We start from the raw sequence: 24,779 nt of genomic DNA on the forward strand, positions 1-24,779 counted from the left end.
CATTTGATGAGGACTAATTGATAATGCTAGAAAGTTAAAACCTTGATCATATACTGAAGCTTTATGTCCTCATCCCTGTTTATGTATATAAGGCATTTACTCATTTCCATAGATGGTATTATATTCTAGTATCTCAGAAAACTAAACTTTCTTAAAGTACAAGACAGAGCAGCGTAATATAAAATTCTTTGCTTTAGAAAATGTATATATTTTTTATTATGAGAGAATTTTCCTCTCAAACTCTAAATAGTTATCACAGCAACAAAAGAATATCAATGGAGGGCTTTATCAGACAACAAAGATGAAGCACTGTGAGAGGCCGTAGAAAAGTATCAGCGATATTTAACAGACGTACTCATTCCACAGAAACAAGCAGGATAACAAAACTACAACAATTTGGTGATACTTTGTACAACCCAGAGAATGAACAAGAATGGATGCCAGGGAAAATATTAAATAGACACTCGACAAGGGTTTTTGTGAGGAAAATCCTCATTAGAACATGTCCTCATTAGAAGCAAATGTCAAATTTCTCAGATTCCCTAATCTAAGGACTCCAGGCTTGTCCTTCTATGGTCAAAAGGTGCCTGAGGCAGCTCTAGGCCATCAACTCCATACTCCAAAGCCAAAAAGGATATTTTATACATCTATTGTAAAAAAAGAAGAAACCTTTCTCAGTGGACTTCCTACGGCGAGGGCCAAAGATGCCTCCCAAACTGATGCCTATACGAGTCACAAGCAAGGAGAATAAGATTACTAACACTGTTTCAGACCCAGGCTTCTGTGAAGCTCCCAAATCTGAACAAAATAGAGTTCCACAGAGGAAGTTAGCAAGCTATGATCCATGGGTTAATTCCAACCAGCTGACTATTTTTGTACTGCTTGCAAGTGAAGAATGATTTTTATATTTTTAAGTGATTGCATTTAAAATGGCTATGTAAGTACCCACAAAGCCAAAAATATTTACTATCTGGACTTTTGAGAACATGCTTGCTGATCCCTGTTCTGAAGCAAAGAAAGGGAACAATGATTGCTGGATGGGAAATCGGCTGTCAGTTGGAACCATTTCTGATTCAAAACTGAAAATAAAAATTAAGGCCCCTAACTTCCTCTTCTATTTAACTTTATCAACACTTTAATAGTCTGCCTTTGTTTATTCTTTTATCAACCAGTCATGGGATACAATCAGGGCTCTCTACAAAGTGGTCAATCTATTCTTTTTCCCTCCACGTATGTATTCTGAAGTGGTTCAAGGCAATTAAGTCCAAAATGTATGCGCTTTCCAAGGTAGGTGACAAATTTGTTTTTAGAGGGCAGCAGTAACTATTTTATAGGACTACAGGTCAATCCCCGTTCCCTGATTTTTTAAACGGGTCACCTGGCAGGATTTGCATTGCTGCTCTAAGTCAGTTTCACAGTGAAAAAGGGTGATATTGTGGAGCTAGTGTAATTATATTTCATTGTGATCCCAGAGAGTTATAGGGAACTCTAATTGTTTAATGGTTCCCATAAATCTGGATTTATTACTCTACCACCATTCTATAAGTTATATAAATGGGAATTGGTAGTAATTCACTCTATTGATGGAGAAATACAGGAGATTAAATGACTTGAGCATGTTATCCACAAAATCTATAATTGAAAACACTGAATAAAAGGGCCAACTAAAGACCATGACAACCTGAAAGTCATGACAACATTGTTTTTTTGTCCTCTCGGCTTTGGCAATTTTCACTCACACACTGACAATTTTTCACTCAGTCAAAAACAGGCTTAACAACATTTAAAATATTCTTTATAAGAATTAAACTTCTAAAAAAAAGAAATAAACCAAAAAATACAATCTAGTATTATACAAATAATTAAGCACTTAAATGGTCATTCAAGCTGAGATAACCAAATAAGTGAGATTGCCACTCACAAGGATTCTTCTAAGAACTTTCAAATTAAATAGCTATACTTACACACACACACACACACACACACACACACACACACACACTGCTCTCCGTAAGTTTTGCTTTTAACCTAAAAAAAAAGAGATTTTGTATATACCATCATTAATTTATTATTCATATTTTAAGGAGATACAATTTTAATTCTTTTAATTTAATTCTATATATATATATATATAAAATCTGGAATCACCAACATACGTACTTCTGGAACAAAATAGGGAGTGTTACATCAATTTTTCTGATCAAGTCTTCTTTAGACCTGGTCTAAAGAAAGGGAACAATGATTGTTGGATGGGAAATCGGCTGTCTGCTGGAGCCATTACTGATCTTTAAAATGATACAAAACCTCTATTCCCCTCCATCACAATCTCTACCAGCTGGATATGATAGAGGATGTCACCAAAGATTCTTACCATTCAGCACTAAGGAGATTATTTTCACCGAAGTACAGAAACTGCTTCAAACAAGAAAAATGCTACATATAATGTGTGGTAATGTGTGCACAGGACTGGCTTGAGATACATATTCAGAAGGTGTCAGAAGAAAAACCTATCTGGCAGTTTTAGAGACAAAACATATTCCCCTTTCCCCCCTTGTATCTGGAGATAGAAACCTGAGGTAAGCGTTTTTCTATTTCTACTTGAGTAGTAATTAATGATTTGCCTATAGAGGGTAATTAGATAAATGATATAAAACCACAATGGCATTTGGCCTGAAATATATAGGATATAAAAGTATGGTTCAAACACGCCTAAACAATCCTGGAAACCAGCATGCAGACTATAAGGAAATGGCTGAGGGGAGTCTCTCAATATTCAATCAGTGTGAATAGCCTAGTCTCAAAGTGTTAATCTCGAAACTGAGTTCATCTCTCTCCTAAACTCAAAGGTATCATTGTCCATATCACTCATTTGGTAATTAATCACGAACTATTCTGTGATATTTCTGTAATTAATCATCTATTGTTAACTCACATTGTAATTCTACTTTAGCTGTTCAGCAGGGTACATCTCAATCTAAACTGGATTTCAAGTAACCTCAGAGTTGAAAACAGTCTCTGTATTCTTTTAGCTAGAATGACAATGTACTTCCCCCCTAAATCAGGCCACTTTGAAAGTGAAAGTGAAGAGTAAAAAGAAAAATAGTAGGCTTTCATAAATCTGCAAGAAAGGAGTAAAAGATAGGAATCTGAAATAGGTCTATGTCCTGGTGGACAGATTATAATAACCTAGGGAACAGGTGGCAGGCACATTATAACTTCTTAGCTTGAAGGTAAGAAACATTGTCTTACTATCATCCCTTTTTACAAAAATCTTAAAAAGCTAATTTTGTTGAGTACTGCTAAATCATTATGCCAGATATTATGCACATACCTTGAATCTCCATTTCTGTAATTGGCTTTCCAGAAGACAGTAGTTTTCTAGGAAGTATTTATCTTTCTGAAGCAGGATTCTGTGCATGCCACCTGCCTATTCAAAAATTTCCAATGGCTCTCCAAGTATTATGAGAACAAAATCAAAACTCTCCAATTGAAAACTACCAAGACCTTGTTCCAATAGATCTCCTTCAAGATTTCCATTATATTCTTCTTTTCAGTAACTTCTGGACTCACTAATCATAACTTCTAACTCCTCTGCCTTCCTGATTGAGTTATTATTTAAAATGTATTATTTGTATTTTGCCAATTTCTATATGTCTAATTCCTGAACATTCCTAGCTGAAATCCCACTTTCCTCATGAAATTTCTCTAATCTCTCCCCCGGCCTGTTACTACCAGTAGAATAACTATTCTCTGAATAGCAGTCTACCTGTATTTCTCTTATATACATCACTTTCCAATTTATACAATAGCTATTCAATTTGACTGCGTTGGATAAGACTATTATTAATAGATTTTAAGTCCCTTAGAAGAAGACTCTTGATCAAATTCAAACACACCCCCTAGTAACCAGTACAATGCCTTGTACAAGCGGTGTTCAAAAATGGTTGGTAAGTGGATGGTTCACGAGAACAATAAATTGGTAAATTCTGGTGATAAAGGATACTATTTTCATCATACTAGTGTGTATACCGAGCAAACACTAGACTATTAAAATATTCCCTTTTTTTAAAAAAAGATTTATTTGAGAGAAAGAGCTCGAGCGCACGTGTGTGCGTGGGAGGGAAGGGAAGAGGAAGAGGAAAAGAGAAAATCTCAAGCAGACTCCCCTCTGAGAAGGAGCCTCACACAGGGCTCTATCCCACCACCCTGAGATCATGACCTGAGCCTAAATCAAGAGTCGGACGCTTAAGTGACTGAGCCATTTAGGCACCCAACTATTAAAATATTCTCTAACCAAAAAACATGCATTCTTCTTTCCCTAGAAATTTGAAGGGAAAAAAAGTTAATGTCAGTGTTGACAAAATTGTTTAATATTGAAAATAACGGACTTATTTTATCTGTGGTAAGGGTATAATTTAATTTGATTTTAAAGTTTTACAGATATACACAGAGCATTGTTATCCATGGTGGGATGGACATAGTTAAAGCCTCTCCTGTGAGGGATGAAATAGACAAAATAACCACAATTTAATTCTTAACTAAAATTCTGACACAGTAATCAATATTTCACTTTAAAAGGTTTGTTTTCTTTTTTAAAAGAGTTATTTGAGAGAGAACGCGTGAGCACAAGTGGGGGGAGGGGCAAAGGGAGAGAGAATCTCAAGCAGACTCCCTGCTAAGCATGGAGCCCAACGCAGGGCTCTCGATTCCACGACCCTGAGATCATGACCTGAGCCAAAACCAAGAGTCGGATACTTAACCGACTGAGCCACCCAGGCGCCCCACTTTAAAAGGGTTTTAATCCTTTTATGTGTTGTGAATCCACTATGGAGTATCAAATTTGTCTAAGAAGTTAAATTTCAATATAATTTGAAAGACATGAAACTAGATTGTTTACTAGCTGAACTCGAACTTATTAAAAGGGTACTCACCTTCTCACATGCCCTAACTGTCTGAGAAACAACTCCCCGAGCATAGCTGATTAGACTAGCAGGAGTCAATCTAATGGCCATGAGCACAAACTGCAGCCTCATTCAGATTCTCCCCTTCTTGTCCCTGAGACTCAGGAGAGACAGTAGCTGCAGGTGGTATATTTCTAAGCCAAAGACACATAAAGGAGGGGCTGAAAAGCCTATATTTAGGCCATAGAGAAGTAAAACAAAAATACAGTCTATAAAAAGAATAATGAAACTAATGAACAAAGATCAACAAAGAAAAGAAACCAAGCAGCTGCAGAAAGAGAGACGGAAAATGCAGTCAAGGTACCCAACAGTTTACAAATTTCTTGTTCTAGTCTTTTGTGAATCTCAGCTACTATGGGTTATCTCAGAAAAGTAGTAAGCATACATTTATATAAGTATAAAACAGATTTCCATTTATGCTTACTCTAGATTCAATTGATCTGTTACTAGTAACTAAAATGTCTCTGAAGCACTGGCCCCTTTGCTCTTTATGCTGATATGCTCAAACGGCAGATATGTGAACTTTAAATCTATAGCTTTGAATGCATTTTATTTAACATCTTTGGGCTAATAGAAACTGCTTATCAACCCACCTCTAGAAAGGCATTAATCAAATCCTTATAATGAGCTAACACATTTCCCCAAAGTGAGCAAAGACTCTTCATCACTTCTCAATGTGAGAAATAAGCCCATTTAATGCCAATTACTATTGACACAATTTCTTCTTACGTACAATATAAATAAATCTGTCAAATTAAGACAAATGAACAATCAAAAGAAATTTCTCCATGTTCCACACATTTAACAGATGCTCGAGTAATGACAAAATAGCAGTGCTTTTATATAATATGAAAGAAAGCACTTCTGAATTAAACCTTTCATTTTTAGGTGTTCATAATACCATATGCAACTGGGACTTAAGTTCTACTTAATAATGATAGCAGACAAAGCAGTAGCAGTAGAATGCCAGGGTAGCTAACAATAATAAGAAAAAAACCTGCCATACGAAAGATAAAATCTTCATGTCTCTCCTATTTAGGCTTTACAGCAATCTTGTAAAGCTGGGGGTTGATAGAGATAATTAATTTTTTTTAGAAACAAAAATTTACTCCACTATAAAAGTGGATTTTTCAAATGAGTTGGCTAATACCCCCATTTTCTTATAACCCTCCTTTTTACTGCCATTTGCTTTCTATTCTTTTTCTGAACATTGCCTGCTTGCCCCTCCAGATTCCTATCTATCCTCCACCCTGCTCTGTGTCCTGGGAAACTCACTTATATGGATCATATCAATGAACTCTTTTGGTCTTTAAGTTCTTATTACATTTGGCTAATGGGAGGCAATGGCAGGAGACTGGTGGGGAGCAGGAGTGCGAGAGGCAGGGGTTAGATATACCCTCTCAAAGTGCTGTCAGGGGGCCTTCTCTAGATAGCTACCTTCTTCTGCTTCCAGGGACCTCTCCCTTTCCTTGCCCCTCAGGCCCAAAAATGATAATGTCTCCCCACCTGCTATCCCTTGCTCATATCTTTAAACCTTGCCCAACTTTGCTTATCATTCCTTTATTAAACTTTCCTCAAATTATCCACTTTGCGTGTGCTGTTTATTGCCAAGACCCTAATGAATACAATTCTCTATCCCTGTATCTTTGGAACACCTCCTTCTAAAGCTGCCAAAGCCTTTACATAAAAATTGCCCAGTTAAATGGCCTGCCTACCTTGATTTCTCCCTGTAGCACCGATCACCTGTTTCTTCTTCATACTGCTATTACACGCAAATAGACATGTGATAGACCTGTCAGTTTTCTCTTCCCATTGCTGCTCTTTAAACACGGTAATCTGCAAAGGTCCTTTCCTTAACTCTAAACTCATCTCTCTCCATATTTTCTCTACCAGGACCTTGTGACACGTGATTACTATATTGATGGCTTTCCAAAAGATCTCTCTAATCCTAGACTGCTTTTGTACTCTAGTGCTGTATTTTCAACCACTAGTTTTATCTACGTGTCCCTATATCATATCAACTCTAAGTACAAAATTATCAAGGCAGAGGAAACCAGTATTTCTCTCTAGCTTTCTTACTTCCCTGAACTGACCACCAGTTTCTAAGTCCACTCTAGCGCCCTATTCATTTCCATATATATAATTATTCCTTCATAAGTGGCTTTCATCTTTCTCTTCCTTCTTAATTGCTAATGCCACTAAATTGCAGTCAGGATTAGCTTCAAGTTTGGTAACTGCATAAACTTTCAAACTGGTGTCTTCCACAGTACCTAGCACACAGTCTTAATCATTTTGCATTTCAGTATTTGTTGAGTTAGTGGATCAAAACAAATTATAAAGGAACTGGTTTATAAAGCTTATATAAAAATTTAGATAATTAAGGGAAATATGCAATATGTTTGGAAAGACAAATATGGAAAAAATACAATGCTCATATTTACAAGTAACCAAAGTATTGCTTGTATGCCAGGTACTAAACGATGTACCTATATATACATAGCTCATTTAATTTTTACACACACACACACACACAAATGCTCATAGAGGAGGTATTAACACCTACATATCACTGATAAGTCAATTAAGGTTCCAGGAAATTAAGTTCAAGTTCACAAAACTAGAAAGTGGAGGACTGTAAACTGTAAAGTATGTCTGCCTATGTTACATTCACCATATGTTTAGTTTAACATGCATGGTGAACCTGAACTTTATATTTATCATCAAGCTTTGAGCAAAAGGAAGTTTTGGCTTATGTAAATATTACTAAGTTCTAGCTGTCTAAGTAAGATAAATTAGTTAATGGTATTAGATCTCCCTATCAAATTCTCTGCCTTTTCTGATTTACTAGGCTTCGCTCGGGAACTTGACATGAGGAGGGGCAGGAAGCAGGGTGGTGGAGACAGTGTAAGGGGGCTGAGTCCTAATTCAAGCACCTCATTCAGAAGGTGCTTTTAGAATCAAATGGAAAGCATAAGTTGTCTAAAAATCAAATTGAAACCGTGAGTTCTCCAGAAAGGACACTAAGCAAGCAAACACTGGGGCTCAACAGTAGCTAAGCTGGATTTTTACAGTAAGTTTTTACTAACACATTAGCCACCAGATAAACCAACCCTGACGGACAGCAGCCTGCCTTGAAACCAGGGAGTAAGCGAGTGGGAGGATGGCAATTGGTATTTATTGGTTCATAGCCCTGATTAAATATGATTTTTTTTTTCTATTTTAAAGCGCCTAATAGTAGGAGTTCTCGATTTAGATTAACTGTAGTGGAAGGGCTAAGGAGGGTAAACTAGTCTAAAAGTCATTCTCTATCACTGACAAGGTGTTTAAAATTACATGTGCTCCAGTGATGGATTGAGACACTATTGATGAGAATGTACTGTGAACACAAATAGCTGAAAAAGATTGAGAACCACAAACCTTGAGTAATGCTGACTGGGACAGCTTATAAAATAATGTTATTTTTCACTGAAATTTCATGAAACAAAATGACTCAGGGGAGACAACAAATAGGTATTTTCCAAAAATGAAGGGCATTGTTCAGGTTTTTCAAGAACATTATAAATGCTATAAGCTATTTTTTAAAAAATAGGTCAATGATAAACATACAATGCTCTTAAGTATAGCAGAGAGCCCACTTAGCTTAGTATTTTCTGCTTGGCAGAGCAACTAGACATTACTTATATAACAATGCCCTAGTCGTACCCTCAAAGTAGGTAATAAATCTTAGAACTCTGTTCCCTTTTGTTCCAGTTCACCCTCACCTTTTCAAATAAAAACACCAATGGTCCTTTTAAAGCAAGGATACCCAAATTTTTGGATCGTGAACCTTATGAGTGAAAAAATGTTTTGAGAACCCGTTCAATAAATATATGTGCCCATTTGTAAATTGTAACAAACAGTGCTATACTAATATATGATAGATGCATGTAAAAATTACATAAAAAGAGAATTATAAAGGATGGGAAAGAGATGAAACAATTAAAACTTTTAAAAATATTTTAATTACTAATTTAGAAAATATCTTTTGGCTCAATTAAAAAAACCTTAAAAAAATCTTGTAAAAAATTGTGAGGTAGATTTGAGGGTCTGATTCTAAGTCCATTTTCAACAGCTTGTCCCATTGATCACATTGGCTCAAAAGATGTGACTGAGACATGGTAGAGCCAATGGGAAAATGTGCATTGTGACCAATGCCTACTAAATAAAAAGTTTTATTTTTAATGCCATTTACTAATTTTGCTAAGGTTTTAATTGAAATTCTGCTAGTAAATTGCATCTTCCTTGATGTTTTCTAATAGATTCAAAAACCACCTAAACACAAATTAAGAAACACTTTAAAACAGGTTAGAAAATTCTGATTTCAAGTTTTTTAATTATATGTAGATAAAACAGCTGGGTGATTTACACCATTTTTTGGCAAAAAAAAAAATTCACAAAACAGTGGACATTTTCTAAAAATCTATTCTCAAATGTCTTCTTCATTTTTTGAAGTTTCTTTAAAAATGCAGTCACTTTCCCATTTACTCAAATATGCATAAAATATGTAATATTTGCCTTCAAGGGTTTGACTATGTTTCTTTTTTAAAAAAATACCTACATACAAGTAAAAAAATACCTACACACATGCCATTTGTCATCACAGATGATGACAAATTTTCAATCCTCTTATTTTCATTAAAAAAAAAAAAAGGCACAACAACTAAGTATGACAATTCCTGAAAATACTAATTCATGAAATAGTCAGATAATCTCTTTATGCTATAAGACTGTCATTCCCTCGGATTACCAACAATGTTATTTATGAAGGATCTACCATTTTGGATAGTACCCATAAATCTACTCATTTAGGCATGTGTAAAGTGCGATATGTGACAACAGGCTGAAAGTGAACAGATGAGTGAGTTTGTCAGTGTCAATCCTTTGCTACTCAGACTCCCATTCTTCCTCAGGAAACACCTTGAGCTGACTCAGACAGGCTGACACATGGACCTAATGAGGGAGCCAGCATAAATCTGTGTATTGAATATTAGCAGATGTTAATTTCTTTATTCAGAAATAAAGAAATTACTATCTTAATAAATTAAAATTCTAATATTTTTTCCTGTCCCCAATGGCTCATCTTGTATGTTCCATAGAGTGTCTACTTTGGAGACTTCTACTTTAAAATACATACTCTTGAGGATTTAAAAATTTCCAATTTCAAGTCACCTCTGAAAAACAACCAGTTTGCTTCCTTCCTCCCTCAAGCAATTCATAATTTCAGACAATGCCAACAAAAATGGTTACCCCAAAAATTCGTATTTCTTTAGTGTCGAGGTTATTTGAGAAAATTATTATCATTACCAGTTTGAAGGAACAAAAATGTTCTTTAGAATAAGGAGCAATATTCTGACTATCATTTACATAAATTATTCCGATAAACCATCAATGCTGTTGACTATCAAAATCCCTCAATTCCAGTATTATTGTAAAACAATGTAAAGTTAAATGGATTTTGAATGATAAGACTGTAGCTACATTTTATTGCTTTACAGAAGAATGGCAGTAAAGTACAATAAAACACAGGTAATTATTTTTATTAGTAACAAGATTTAAATCACCTTTAAAAGAGAACAGGTGACTTCAAATACACGGTAACAGTCCTTTACAAAATTCATTTTTCCAGGAAAATCCGAGAGAACAGTAAGAGTCTTAAGAGCAGCTAGGCTACTCAACTCCAAGTCTGACAGTTTATTTCAGGTGTGCGTCTTACCTTTGCTCCATGCTTATGCAGAACTTCCATGACGTCATTGTGAGCTCTTTCTGCTGCAACGTGCAGGGGAGTCATGAAACTATGGAGAGGAGAAAAGGAAAAGGAAATTTCCTAGTTTTGTTGCATTTCCCTTTTAAAAACCATACTACTCCCTCTGCAATTACACTTACTCTTTATTCTTTTCATTAACATTCGCTCCTTTTCTAAGTAAAAGTTCTGTCACTTGTTTTCGTTTGGGATGCAGGGAGGCCACAGCACAGTGCTATAAAGTAAACACAACTAAGTTAATAAAATAAACTTCTATTTAAAAGAGATACCGGAATTAAATAGCATCTGCTGACTATTTAGGATATTGTTCTGTCAAAACATACTTATATATTTTACATTATGGAGATGATCAAATTCTTTCTAAATATACTGGAAGTATAAGACATACGCCTTTAAACCAAGGTGAAATCATCTTAGTTAAGCATTAAGAGAGACTTTGTTTCTTTTCCTTTGGCCAATAAGTAATTATCCAATATATACTTATTTGGAGGTATCAGAATGCTGCCTCTCCAAAGCTACAAATACTCTTACCTGAATTAGTCAATCCTTCATTAGGTTGTCAGCCACATAAATCAACAGTTCTCAAACTCTGCCCGAGAGCTACTCCTAGCACTATAAGCCTATATGCCCAGGGACAGGCAAAAAGGCAATAAACTTGAAGGAGCTTAGCAGAAGACGTATTCTCAGAAATTTTATGTTTTATCCTATATTTGTATAATTTTTGCATTCAACTTTGTTTTATATAAATGTTTGTATTAAAATTTTAAGAGTAAAAACCTACTTACTAATGAATAAAACAAACACTCCAAAAAAGCAGGTCAGATTTACTCTGCTGCTTTGCGTTATCTCCTGGCATAATGCTGGAGAGTGTGAATGTATCTGAATCCCAGTTCAAGAGTCATGTATTTAAGGATACATACAGTTGGCCCATTTCAGTTTGTCGACTCTTTTAATGTCATTTTCAGCAAGAAGTGACTATAGCTTGACTTTTCTTGTGCCAGATATATGTGGGAATGTTAACTGAAGCGTATTTACAGGTCTGTGATAGAGGCATAGTGTATGTTTAAATTCTGAATTCAGGAATAATTTTACCAGCCCTATATCTGAAACTTAATGTGGTCAATGACAAGGAAAATAAGCTAATCTTTCTGAAAGTACATTAGAAGAAAAAACATGAAGAGTTTAAAAAACAATTTGTACAGTCTGGAACAAAAAATTTATCATCTTATCATTTTTCTATAATGAATGTAGGAATTCTTTGGATAATTAAGATAATTGCTCCAAAGGATGATGCAAGTACCTTTGAAAATACTTTAATATTCTACAGAAAACAGTCTTTACCTAGCAACATAAAAAAAAAAAGATTCTAAAAAGAAAATCACGTCTTGTATTTTATGAAAGAATTGGCCACAAAAGTAGATTTGCTATGATATGGTTGGGTAAAGACAAAGGTAAAAATAATTCCCAAATCACAGGTAAGCAAATGTCTATTCCCTCACCCATGAAAGCAATCATTTCCTGAACCAAATTTAAAAATCAATGCAACCAACATTAAAATGGCAATTCCTGGCATTTCAGATACTAAAGTTACTTTAAGGTTTCTGAAATGAAAATCATACTTTGTCCCTCCACTACTGTTATAGACCTAAGGAATGGATTAACAATAAAATCTTACCAGCGCAGTTTCATGAGACTGTGGTTGTTTGAAATTAATGATTTCCAAAGCGAGTGTTTTTTTAACTTTGGCTAAGTCTGCTTCTCTGGCCGCTTGGAGTAAAGAATGACCTTTAAATTCATCTGTTAATGAAATAATGGTTGACATAAAAGATTTAAAATCTGTAAAAATCATTTTAGCATGATTACAAATCAGAAAATTATTAATTTTACATATTGCTCTATTTTACCAATAGCAGCAACAGACAGGATGATAAAGGTGCAAAGGATGTATAGTTAATGAAAACTTTTGAAAAATGTATGAAATAAGATGTTTATACTCTCAGAATTCATACAAAGATACTCAATCCAGCTAAGTTTTAAAACATGCAACCAAAAATGTCCACCAAATGGAAACCAGTTATAAACACATATATACTGGAATACTTTATAGCTCTTAAACAAGAAAGGTCTGTACATACTATCATGAAAGTATATATAATTAAATGAAAATTCAAGTAGTAAAAGAGGAAAGACAGGTTGACCCATTTTTTTTGTATTGTTACTACTACCATTGCCACCACAACTAAATATAAGAAATGGTACCAAAAAGGCACTTAGAGAAATAGTCACCAAAATATTAATAGTTTTAGCATAGAAAAGGGAAGAACTGAACTACGGCGAAGTGCCAGAGTTTGATAATTTTTCAAAGAACAACTAATATTTTATTTATTATTTGTATGAGATTTTTTCAAACGTGATTTCCAAATTAACGGCATAAATAAAAATCCAGTACTCTAATTAAAAACGTATAGTTATATTTTCTATTTTACAATTTTGGTTAGTATTTCGATATAACCACTTGCTAACAAAAAGTTGACAATTGTTCTAAAAAGATACAAATGATATGCAACCCAATACATTACATAGCAATCCTTGGCCCATTACAGGTCTTTGTACCTGCCTACTACTGAATTCCTTTCTTTTCCTCTCTCTCCTCTCCTGAGTTCCTCATCTCACTTCCCTCTGTCCCTCAAAAGACAGAGAAAGAGACACACACGCGCGCACACACACACACACACACACACATGCCTTAATAACTACTATTATTGTTCAAGGTCTCAGTTTAGATATTCTGGATAAGCCTTCCTGATGTTCCTCATTATTGGGTTAGGATTCCTTCTTATGAAGTCCATTGCACTTGCACTTAGCCTTCTTTCACAGACATATCACATGACTTTATTTGCTATGGTAGTCCTATCACTTAGCATACTGCTTGGTATAGAGCATAGTATGTATTCAATTTGTTGCATGAATGCTGAATATTTATAAGTCATGCTAGGTTCAGGGGAAAAACCATTTTTACAAAACCTCTTGTTTAGTGGTACCTTATCATCACTAAATTCCTCAAAGTACAGGAATTTGAAACTTCAGAACTCAACTTCAAGTTCAAATGAAATAAAAGTAAACCAGTATTTTCAAATAACAAAATTACAGATTTTCATTTTAATGATAAAATTAGGGCTAAATCAAGTGAAAGAATTACCAACTGCCATATATCAGGAGCAGGATCCTGACAATTACAAAGGAAAGTGATGTACGGAGAACTGATTTCAAATAAAAAGTACAATTTTGCTTTGTCTAGAAAGTCTAGAAGTCTAGAAAAATTTAAACTGGGTTCAAATCATACTGGCTTTTTCTCTGACAAATGTTCTATGGATATCAAAATGATAAAAGCAATTCTACTTTTTCAATTACTCCTTTACGTTCAGGAAAGGTACTCAGAAAAAAATTAAATGGGCAAATTTATGAAAAACAAACAGTAAGACTGCAGTACTAAGGAAATCAAGAAATTAGGATGTAATAATGCAATTAAACAACACGATATTCTCAAAACACAAGAAGTAAAATATTTATTTTTCTTGCTCTTCAGAAAAAAAAGTAAAGATTTCTGCCCAAATTGACTTTCAAATTTAAAATATTTTATTGATGTATACTCAAGAATAAAAAAACCCCAGAGAATGGAAAATCTATCAACAATATAATGGTCCCTCTAAATGCAAAGGTTACATAAAGGTTTGTTTTTAAAAACCTCAAGGAAGAAAAAAAAAAAACCTCAAGGAAGTACTTAAGTAGCTAAAAAGAAGGCAGTAAAACTGCAAATTACTCCAACTTACCCTGAAAACTTAATGTTTATAAAGTGCCCTAAAAGTTTCTCTTTTCAAATGTATTTTGAAAAAAGAATGAAAGCTACTTTCAGTATTTTCACCTCTAGTATGTGCAGAATCCAAACTACCTTGTTCATTTGGCTTCATGGAAACAACACATTAAAAAAAGAGAGAAGAGCAGAAAAAAAATGTGTGTAATGAAAATGTTATAACCCTGGTTATGATCAAAATATTGTTTTTCTTTGTTTCTTGTATAATTTTCTTGAAGAGAACTCTGTAATTGTGAATGCCTAGTGTAAAGCAGCGGACATGATGATGAAAACCAGAGTTAGAGCAGTTCCAACTTTTTAAAATCCTTTTCTTCAAATAATTCCTTGGTAGAATCTTATTTAATAAAATAAAAAATACTGAGAAGGTTGAAAAATCATCAGGGAACTTCTTTTACAAAACTATACAAATTTTCATTAAATCGTATGTGGACAGTGGAATCAGACAGTCCAGTGAAATACGCTATAAACTCACAATGATACTCCTAATTGGCAAAATGTTTGAAAAGAAAAAGAAGTTAAAGGTGACAGGGGATAAAGCTGAGCCCTGGGTATAAACTAAAAGAAGGAAATTAGAAAAAGATAAAAAAAAAAAAAAGTTTCAAGTTCAATTCAATAAACCTGCTGTGCATAGTGCACAATGCACTGTGTTGGGTTGAGGGTAGATAGACAGATGGGCCCAAACACAAATACCATTAATACATTTTTATTAGGTAACAAAGCACTGTGCACGTGCTAAGAAGACAATAATAAAATGAAAAGTCTTTCTAAGAATTTAAATTTCACTGGGAAGACAGAACATACACATAGAAGAAGGAACTATATGATGCAAGATAACATATGACAAGGGTCATATGAATGGGAGGGAGAATAAAGGCATTTCTACAAGGATTCATTGCTAAGACATCTGCCTAGTTATAATCTGGTTTGTGCTGCCTATAATCTCGTTGATGTCATCTGTTCCAGTACCAAAATAAGTTTAAATTTTTAGTTAAGTAAGACGAAAATTGCAAGTCTTCCTGTTTTAACATAAACCAGCTTAAAATCTGCTTAAGTTTCAATGACATTATCATCATTTTGACTCTGCCTTTTTCTTAAGTTATCATTTAAAGATTTTCTTCAGGCATTTAAGGCATGAAAGGGAATACCAACCAGGGGACCAGTTAAGTATCAGGTAGGTGATGCCTAGTTTAATTTAAACCTGCAATGCCCACAGGTAGAATTAAATATATCTCAGTATTTGATATGACAAGTAAATGTTATGTGGTATCCTGAATGAGATCCTGGAACAGAAGAAAGACTTCAGGTAAAAACTGAGGAAATCTGAGTAGAGTATGGTCTTTAGTTAATAATATATCAATACTGGTTCATTAATTATGGCAAGTATGTCATACTAATATAAGATGTTGATAGGAGGGCAAACTGGATATGGAATATATGAGAACTCTCTGTACTATTTTTGTAATTTTTCTCTAAGTCTAAAACTATTCCAAAACAAAAAGTTTATCTAAAAAACATGCACATGTATATATAGGTAATATGTATCAGCATTTGAGAATATTACTTCCACCAAATCATAAACAGGATCTTATTCAAATTGGGGAAAGTGACTGCACTTGGGCTAAAACACACATAAGAAATAGAAACACGACTGTACAATCCTGCAGGGCTTGAGAAACAGTGAGTGCTCAATAATGTTAGATATCAAATATTATTACCCATAGTATAAGAATATAACTCTGTGAGCTTAGAGCATTTTTTTCTGGTTTGTACGCTGTTGTATTTCTGGTACCTGGCATCTAGTAAGCATGCAATAAATGGTTATTGATTGACTCGCCCTCATTAGCCTCAAAAGAAAAGTACAGGATCAGAAATGAGGATTATAAACTAGTGTATATGTAAGAACAGAAGGTTAGTATTTAAGTGGGACAAAAGAGCAGTTTAATAACAAAAATGAGATATTCTAATTTACAGCAAGCAATATTGAGTTTGGGATATAAATACATACAAGTCAATCTCTCCCGGAGCTCAGGAGTTGGAGCCATATCTACAGCACTTTTGCCATGGCAATTGACTAATGTAGGATCAGCACCATGGCTAAGTAGCAAAGAGCAGACTTCCACACGATTCTTGGAAGCAGCCTCATGGAGTGGAGTGAACTGCCAGAGATCCATAGCATTAACACAAGCTCCATGCTGAATCAAGAAAAAAAGTTTTAGGTCAGTGATCATTTCGCTGAAGACATTTATTGCACTGTAAATTTCAGCTATGACTCTTCGAAATGTCAATAAATGTTTTACTTTCTTTAATTTCAGTTTTTAAAAACAATTTAAAATAAAGTGAGTGTTCTAAAAATTTTAAGGCAACAGTGGTATTTTTAAAAAACATTTTATTTTTTTAATACTCTTAACTGGCCCACAAATCACATGAAAACTTATGAGAAGTTAGAAAAAAAGCAAGTAATATTCAGTATTTTAAAATTTCTCTTACCTTTAGTAGCAGTTCTGTGACTTCATAATGTCCATATGAACACGCATTATGAAGAGGCACAAGTCCACTAAATGAAGAAAGGCAAATTAAAGTACTGCAATTTCAAATAATGTATAGTCATTTATCCAAGAAGTGCTAAAAGACAAAATTCTAATAGATCCCAATATAATTATATTAAAAATATCTCAGAGTATTTAATAAGAGGATATAAAGCGTAGCTAATGTTTAACCTTTTGTATTTACCTTGTGTCTTGTGTGTATAATCCTTAAATAAATGATAAAAATACCAATTAGAAAAGTATTTAAGTAAAAGGAAGAACATGTGCTAATTGACCACTGCATGCTTTACAGATCAAGTACCATAGAAGAATGTTCTTTGAGAGTGAGTTGAAATATTCCTACCATTTTATTTCACTTTGAAGGTAATTTCCAGCATAAGAATGAAATAGCCAAACTACTATAACTTGCATCTCCAAGTATCATTCTGCATGAGTCAAAGACCCCCATTTTTGTGGTGTACTTCCCTTGATGACCCACCTATCATACACCCATCTGTTTTTGGACATGCATAAGGAAACCGAGATGTACAAGAGCGTCAGGCATGTATGCCCCTCTGCTTTTGGGACCCCAGTCACGTACAGCACAACAGCCGGCGCAGGCAAGAGAGAAGCACAGAGAGAGCAGATTTGAAATGCTAGATCCCCTCTCTGATCACCGTCTCAAATACTGAGTTGTTTCTTCGTTTCCGTGTTTTCTGACATGGAAAGAGGCAAAGTGAAAGAAACCCTCCTCCCTCCAGGGCTTCTCTTCTTTATGCTGCCAATCACAGGAGTGTAATATGGACCTATTTTACCTGGGTGGTAAGATCTTAAGGTGGGACAATGAGAAATGTCAGCCTATTACATAGGAGCAGACTTACTTCATAGGTCCCCTAAAGACTAGATAGGGAACGGATACAAAATTTTCTAAAATTCACCTCTTCATAAAATAAATGACTTCATTGCTTTCTTTCTTTTTTTTTTATTTATTTGAGAGAGAGAATGAGAGAGAGAGCACATGAGAGGGGGGAGGGTCAGAGGGAGAAGCAGACTCCCTGCTGAGCAGGGAGCCCAATGTGGGACTCGATCCCGGGACTCCAGGATCATGACCTGAGCCGAAGGCAGTTGCTCAACCAACTGAGCCACCCAGGTGCCCGACTTCATTGCTTTCTTAATAGTCCCTCCCCTCTCCCCCCATTCCCATATCAACCTTTGTAAGTTTTCTCAGTTCAGATGTCCAAGATTTTATCAGGATAAAAACCAAATTAGAATATTATAAACTTATGATTTTGGTTTATTAATAAAAGATGATCCTTACACACCAGATGAATAGGATAGCTATGTTACTGGCTTATCGGAATTTTCAATCTGTTTTATCTCCCTTTCTGGAATGCCACTTGAGTTGAAAATAATAAATGTAATTGAGAGAAGCAAATTTTAACTTCAAATAATAGAAATGCGATAACATTTAACTAATTTAGGCCGTTACCATGAGAAAGCCTCTTTAACAAGTAGAACATGAAAATGAAGTCAAACCAAAGTTGCAAACATGCTACCCAAGCTTCAAAGAAATGGGATAGGTGACTTTGTCCAGTGCGCAAAAACTTCAGTGTTTCGGATGCTGAAAACAAAGCGTAACGATCCCTGGATGAAACCATTCAACACACCTACCCTTTGTCTTTTGCGTGAACATCAGCACCATGCTGGAGAAGAAGCTGCACTATCCGAACTCTGTTGTAGCCCGCTGCTAGATGTAGAGGGGTAGACTAGAAAAGAAAAAGAAAAACACATCCCCTCCTGAGGTAAATCATTCTCCCTTTGTCATTTCATCGGTGTTTACTTAGATTGAAATACAGTAAATGTTAACATGCACAGAAAACGCTGAGTTGAAGTGCCAGAAGGTCACAGTTTATAACTGGATGAGAGACAATTCACTCATCTCAGGAGGAAATTCTAACTTCAGTGTCATTCACCTATTTCTCCTACTTGTTTTTTAAGGCCTTCAGTAATCTAGCCCAACCCTACCTTCTCCACTTTATTTCTTACTTCTTTCCAACAGGAACCATTCATTGTCAGCGTTCTGAGAAGACTTGTCAGGATTCATATTCCTCATAACCAAAAACATTCTTCCTTATCCTACTTAAATCCTGCCCACTTTTCAAGTCCGAGGATTTCAATCCCAATTCTAGCATAAGTCCTTCCCTAAAGAGCTGGCTCTCAAAATTTCTCTTAAGTAAGAGAAATTTAAGAAGGTTAAAAAGCCTCTCTAAAGAATAATTTAAAGAAACTTTAGTGGCAACAAAAAGGACAATGGACCATATTCATTCCATGTGGCTGTTAGCAATGTGTCAAAATTAATTTGCTGTATCGGGTGCAATGACATTTGACAGGACAGTATTTAATTCTTCTATTTTATGTACTATATATGCAGTATAAATACAAAATACAGTTTCTTCCCAACTAATTTCTGCCACATTAATTTGAACCAAGTTATTAAACGGGACTCTGCTCATATTTAATATGGTAATTAAAATAATCAAACTTTTTTTAAAAAGGAAATAACATCAATTAAAAGGTTCTCTGCAACCACTGCAGTTTTTCCACCTTTGTTCATTTACTTAAAGTTCAAATACTGTAACAGCTTTTCACACAGGGTCTAATATACCTTAATGTACTCTCATTTTTCCTGTCTTCTTTTTGGGCCTTGATATTTAGTAAGATTCTCAATTTCTTTTCTTCAAATACTATAAATGGCAAGATACAAAAGAATCACTAAATACTGTAGTATTACTGCTCTCAAGCCAGGCCATATATTTCATATATTTTGGCAGTCTCTAAGTTTAGGTAGTAGTTTTGAGCAGTACACAGCTAATAATGAGGAGACCAAGTAGATTAGAAGAGAGTCCCAAAGAGGAAGTCAGGAAACCTGATTATATTCCTGGATCTTATGAAACTGTGGAAGTCATATTACCTATATATCTCAGCCTCTTCATGTGTAAAACACAGACATAAAATCATCCATCCTAGCTACCTCAAAAATGTGCTAGGAGAAATTTTTCTTGCATATATCAACACTTATAAAATGTAAAATGTCATATAAAAATAGATGATTAAAATTTCTGCATCATTAAACAATTTGCCCATCCAAATTTCTGCTTCCAGACACATGTCGAATGTTACTGCAAATAATACTGCCAGGAAATACCAAGTTATTTTCAAAACCGTTTCTCCCCCTCCTTTAATATTTTAAAGATGCTGCTTCACCATCTTCTGGTTTGTATCATTTTGGACTAGAAATTTGTGAACACCCTTATGTTTGTTCATTTGTACATGTGGCGTCTCTTTTGGATACTTGAATATTTTTATCACTGGCTTTAAGCAATTTGATCGTGAAGTACACTGGTATGCCCTTCTGCTGCTGCCCCTTCTCCGTCTTCTCCTTTTGTGATGCTTGGGGCTTGCTGGGCTTCTTAGATCTGCGGTTCATAGTTTTCACCAAATTTGGAAAATATTCTATTATTTTTTCAAATTTTTTTTTCTGCCCTCTCTCCCACCATTGTCTCTTTAGGGACCCCAGTTATATATATATTAGGTTGCTTTCAAAGCTTGTTCTTAGCTTTGTTAAACAGAACCAGAGCAGCCTTCAGACTAGGACTAATTTCCCCTTCCAGTGAGGTATGACCCTTCCGAGTACCCTATGGTAGCTAATGAATTAGGAGGTTTGTCCAGTCTGGCTGGTAGCACCAGAAACGATCACAGATGCGGTATGACTTGACTTGCCAGGGTTGCTACCTCTAATTCTCTTTCAGTGGTTCTTTTGATCACCCCGTGTGGCTTCCTCAGACTCTTGTTAATGGGTACTCAGCTGAAGACAGTCCGGGGAACTTTGCAGATCTCTGGAGCTCTCTTCTTTGCAGTTCTCCTTACACTGGCCCTCTACCGGCTAACTCTTGCCACACAGTCTCCCCAAGCTCCTAATTCCACCTTCTTATCCAGGGAGACCACTGGGATCCTCCTGGGCCTCCTGTCTCCAATTTAAGGACTGGAAATGCTTTCTAGGCAGTAAGCTAGAGCAGTCACACAACTCGGCTTATTTAATGCTTAACTCTCAGGGATCACTTCCATGTACTGCCTGATGTCCAGTTTCTGAAAACCATTGTCTCATACATTTTGTTTAGCCTGTTTTTTTTTTTTTTTTTAATTATTTCAAGAGGGAAGGTAAAACTAGTTTCTGTTACTCCATCTTGGCCCACCTTCAGGACTGAATTGGACTTTACAATGCAGTAGGGAAGCTCCCTCCAGAGACAATGACTGCTTTGGATGTCTGGCCAGTAAGTCAGTAAGCTCTTTTACAGGACTTAGCTGACATTTAATATTGTATGAAAAAAGTGACATCTTCATTACTGATGCACAAAAAGATTTTCCTTCTTCATATTAAGAATCTTTTACAAAATTTTGCTCAAATACAGTTGATTTACTAACAGTTTTTCTTATTCTTAAAAATGAACTAAGTCCCTAAATGGATGAATACATATACACACACCTTAACTGTTTATTTAGAAGGATAAAACATATGAAAAAATATTTAGTTTCTTAATTTTTAAAAATCATTGACATTAAAAATTATTTATAGTGCTCTGAAAATGGTTATATATGTAGTTTCTAAATTACTGTAATTAGGTAAATTAGAAGACTCTGTAATTGACAAGGTAGGAAGTAACAGGAGGCTTGATATAAAGCAGTTGTGTAAGAAAGAGTTGAGGAGTGAGTGTCAAAAACTATTAGAAAGCAGAATTGATAGAATCTGATAACTGACTGATGCAGGTAGTAAAGGATACAGCAGTTCCAGTTCAAAAATGTCAGTGACAGATGAAAAGAAAGGAAGGCTATAGGTTGGGAAAGGGAAGGGAGGAGAGAAGAGGAAGCCAGAGGGAAAGATTTTGAGGTTTGGGTTTATCGAATTTGAAGTGCCTATCTGATACTATAGTGATTATGGTTAGACTAACTAGAATTCAAGGAGCGAAGGCTGAACACAAATTTGGTTATAAAATGATGTAGCATTGGGGTGCCTGGGTGGCGCAGTCGATTAAGTGTCCAACTCTTGGTTTCAGCTCAGGTCATGATCTCAAGGTCGTGAGATCAAGCCCTGCACTGGGCTCCGCGCTCAGCTCAGAGTCTGCTTAAGCCCCTCTCCCTCTCCCTCTGCCCCTCCCGGCCCCCATGCTCTCTCTCTAAAATAAATCAATAAAATCTTAAAAAATAAAATAAAATTTTTAGCATCTGCAATGTATCTGGCAGCATACTAAGTGCTAGGGGTAACATGGGAAACAAGAAAGGTCAATACTTTCTTTGCCTTTATGAGTCTTCTTATTCCTCCAAAACATGAGTCCCTTAATGAAATACATATATACTAATTCTTCAGAAGGCCAAAGATGAGGAAACAAAAGTCTAGGTTCTGAGGAATCAACCACAGAAAGCAGACAACTACTATTAAATGTGACAAATACTGTAGGAGGGGAAGTTCAGGATGTCATAAGAGCCTAGAGGCTGCATACTAAACCACTCTGGAGGCCTGCGGAAGGGACTGCCGTTAGGGAAGATTCTCAGAAGAACTGTTTCCTGAGGGGGAGACTTGAGGATAAACAGAAATCCCTGAGGTAAAAGGATGGGGAACTTTATTCCAGGTAGTACGAAGAGCACATATTAATACCCACCAGACACGGAGGAATGAAAAAAATCTCAGTGACTAAGTGTAATATGTGAGATTGGGGGAGCCTCTAAGAACAATGGGAAACCTCTGAAGAGCCTGAAGCAGCAATTACTTAAGACTGCAGTTTTGGAAAGATCGCTGTAGTTATTCCATAGAGAATAACTGGGGGTGGGGTACGACTCTGATGGCAGAAGACCCGAACTGAAGACTGCAGGACTAATGGAGGAGAGATAATGACAGTGTCAGTTGGCAAAATGGTAGCAGCGCCTAAGTAGAGGTAGCTGAGCTCTTAAGGGAGTAGATAAATTCACAGGGAGAGTAAGTACAGAATAAGCTAGATGAGCCTTTCCAAGTAGTAGTTCCAATGCGGATGCTAATTACGCAAACTAAATAGTATCACTAGAAGGCACATACAAATCTGTAAAATGCATGCAATAAATTTGAGGAAATGGTAGAAAACGAAAAGAAAAAGTAAAAATTAAGAACAAAGGATGATTTGAACAAGCACACACTACTAAGATCCCAGAGGTTTTTCTTGTAGAAAAAAGTTCAGCAGGTATAATGTTTAGCATCTAAACATTATATACCAAAATACTATCTTCTGATGCAAAGCAATTAAAATCATGTGGTCTAGGGCGCCTGGGTGGCTCAGCTGGTTAAAATCATGTGGTCTAGGGCTAAATTTAATGAATGGTTAACACACAGTGCCAACTGTATACCTCAATTGCCAAATGGCAAAGTAATGATAAAAGTAATTTTCTAAATGCTAGGATAATTAACAGTGTAATGTAGGCTTTGAAAAAAATCAAGCAGACCCATTTGTAAAATATTCACACGTTACTTGATAATTTTGTGGTTGCAACTAGTAAACACAAGAAGCAAACATTTAAGACATCATCATACACAGGCCAGCAATCACTACCAGTTGGTACCTCTTAGATTTATTCTTAAAACAGATTTTTCGTTGGAATATTTAAAAGCCAAGCATGAGGAGTGATAAAGTATGTAACAACTGCAAATATAAAAACTACTTTTTTCTGCTGTAAGAGAATGATATTGCTGATATTTCATACTGTAAAATGTTTATAGAAAAAGGAATTCTTACTTAAGGAAATCTCATAATCCAGAGTTTTCTTCTTGGAATCAGGCCACAAGAAAAAAAAACAAACATATATATCTATCCTTGCCTTTTATGATCTAGATTTGCAGCACAGAAAAAAGCCTGTAAGAGAGCTTTAACTTACCCAACACATACATGCAGGGTGAAAACAGTAACAAGCGACAGCCCTGTTCAAAAGCTGTGGCTGCAACCTTAACCTAAGTCCAGGTGGCAAAATATAAGGAAATGAGTAAAGGCTTTTACATTCGGGGCTTGCATTCCTGCTTTGCAGATTTACAAGGTATATGACTTTGGACTAATTTCTCAGTGTCTTGGAGCCTTGCCTTCCAATGTCTGTAAAATGAGAATTGTAATTCCTACCATTTAAGGCTATTGTATGGATGACAGAAAACTGTATAAAGCACCTAATACAGTATCACACAGAAAGAGCACGACAAATAGTAGTTACTAATTATTATCACCTTATTAAGTATCTTACATACTTAGAAGTTATTTCTTAGTGGTCATTTATCAATCCTCACCTTACTTTAGGTATTGGGACTATTTGACATAGCTGATCACTTCCTCCTTCTTGAAATATTTTTCTCCTTGGTATCTAGGACACCAAGACCTACCTCACTGGTTACTCCTTACTCTTTTTTTCTGGTTGCTCCTCATTTTCTTGAAATTGGAGTACTCCAGGACGGTGTCCTTCAATCTCTTTTCTTCATTATCTATACTCATTCCTTTGGTGATCTCATGTAGTCCTATGGATTTAAATAACCTTTATACACTGACGACTCCTCAATCATT

The 24,779-nt window shown here is 35.4% G+C and overlaps 1 protein-coding gene across 1 annotated transcript in view; it reads right to left on the reverse strand.

The window, feature by feature from the left end:
* TNKS (tankyrase) overlaps window positions 1–24,779 on the reverse strand; it is a 202,092-nt gene that overhangs the window by 55,548 nt on the left and 121,765 nt on the right. Inside the window, 6 exon segments of the mRNA XM_035004108.1 lie at window positions 10,714–10,792; window positions 10,884–10,975; window positions 12,437–12,558; window positions 16,638–16,824; window positions 17,120–17,186; window positions 18,829–18,923. Coding sequence (XP_034859999.1) covers window positions 10,714–10,792; window positions 10,884–10,975; window positions 12,437–12,558; window positions 16,638–16,824; window positions 17,120–17,186; window positions 18,829–18,923 — 642 coding nt within the window.

Source organism: Mirounga leonina, unplaced genomic scaffold, assembly GCF_011800145.1.
Source record: "Mirounga leonina isolate KUSES-001 unplaced genomic scaffold, KU_Mleo_1.0 Mir_128, whole genome shotgun sequence".
In the NCBI taxonomy this organism is placed as follows: domain Eukaryota; kingdom Metazoa; phylum Chordata; class Mammalia; order Carnivora; family Phocidae; genus Mirounga; species Mirounga leonina.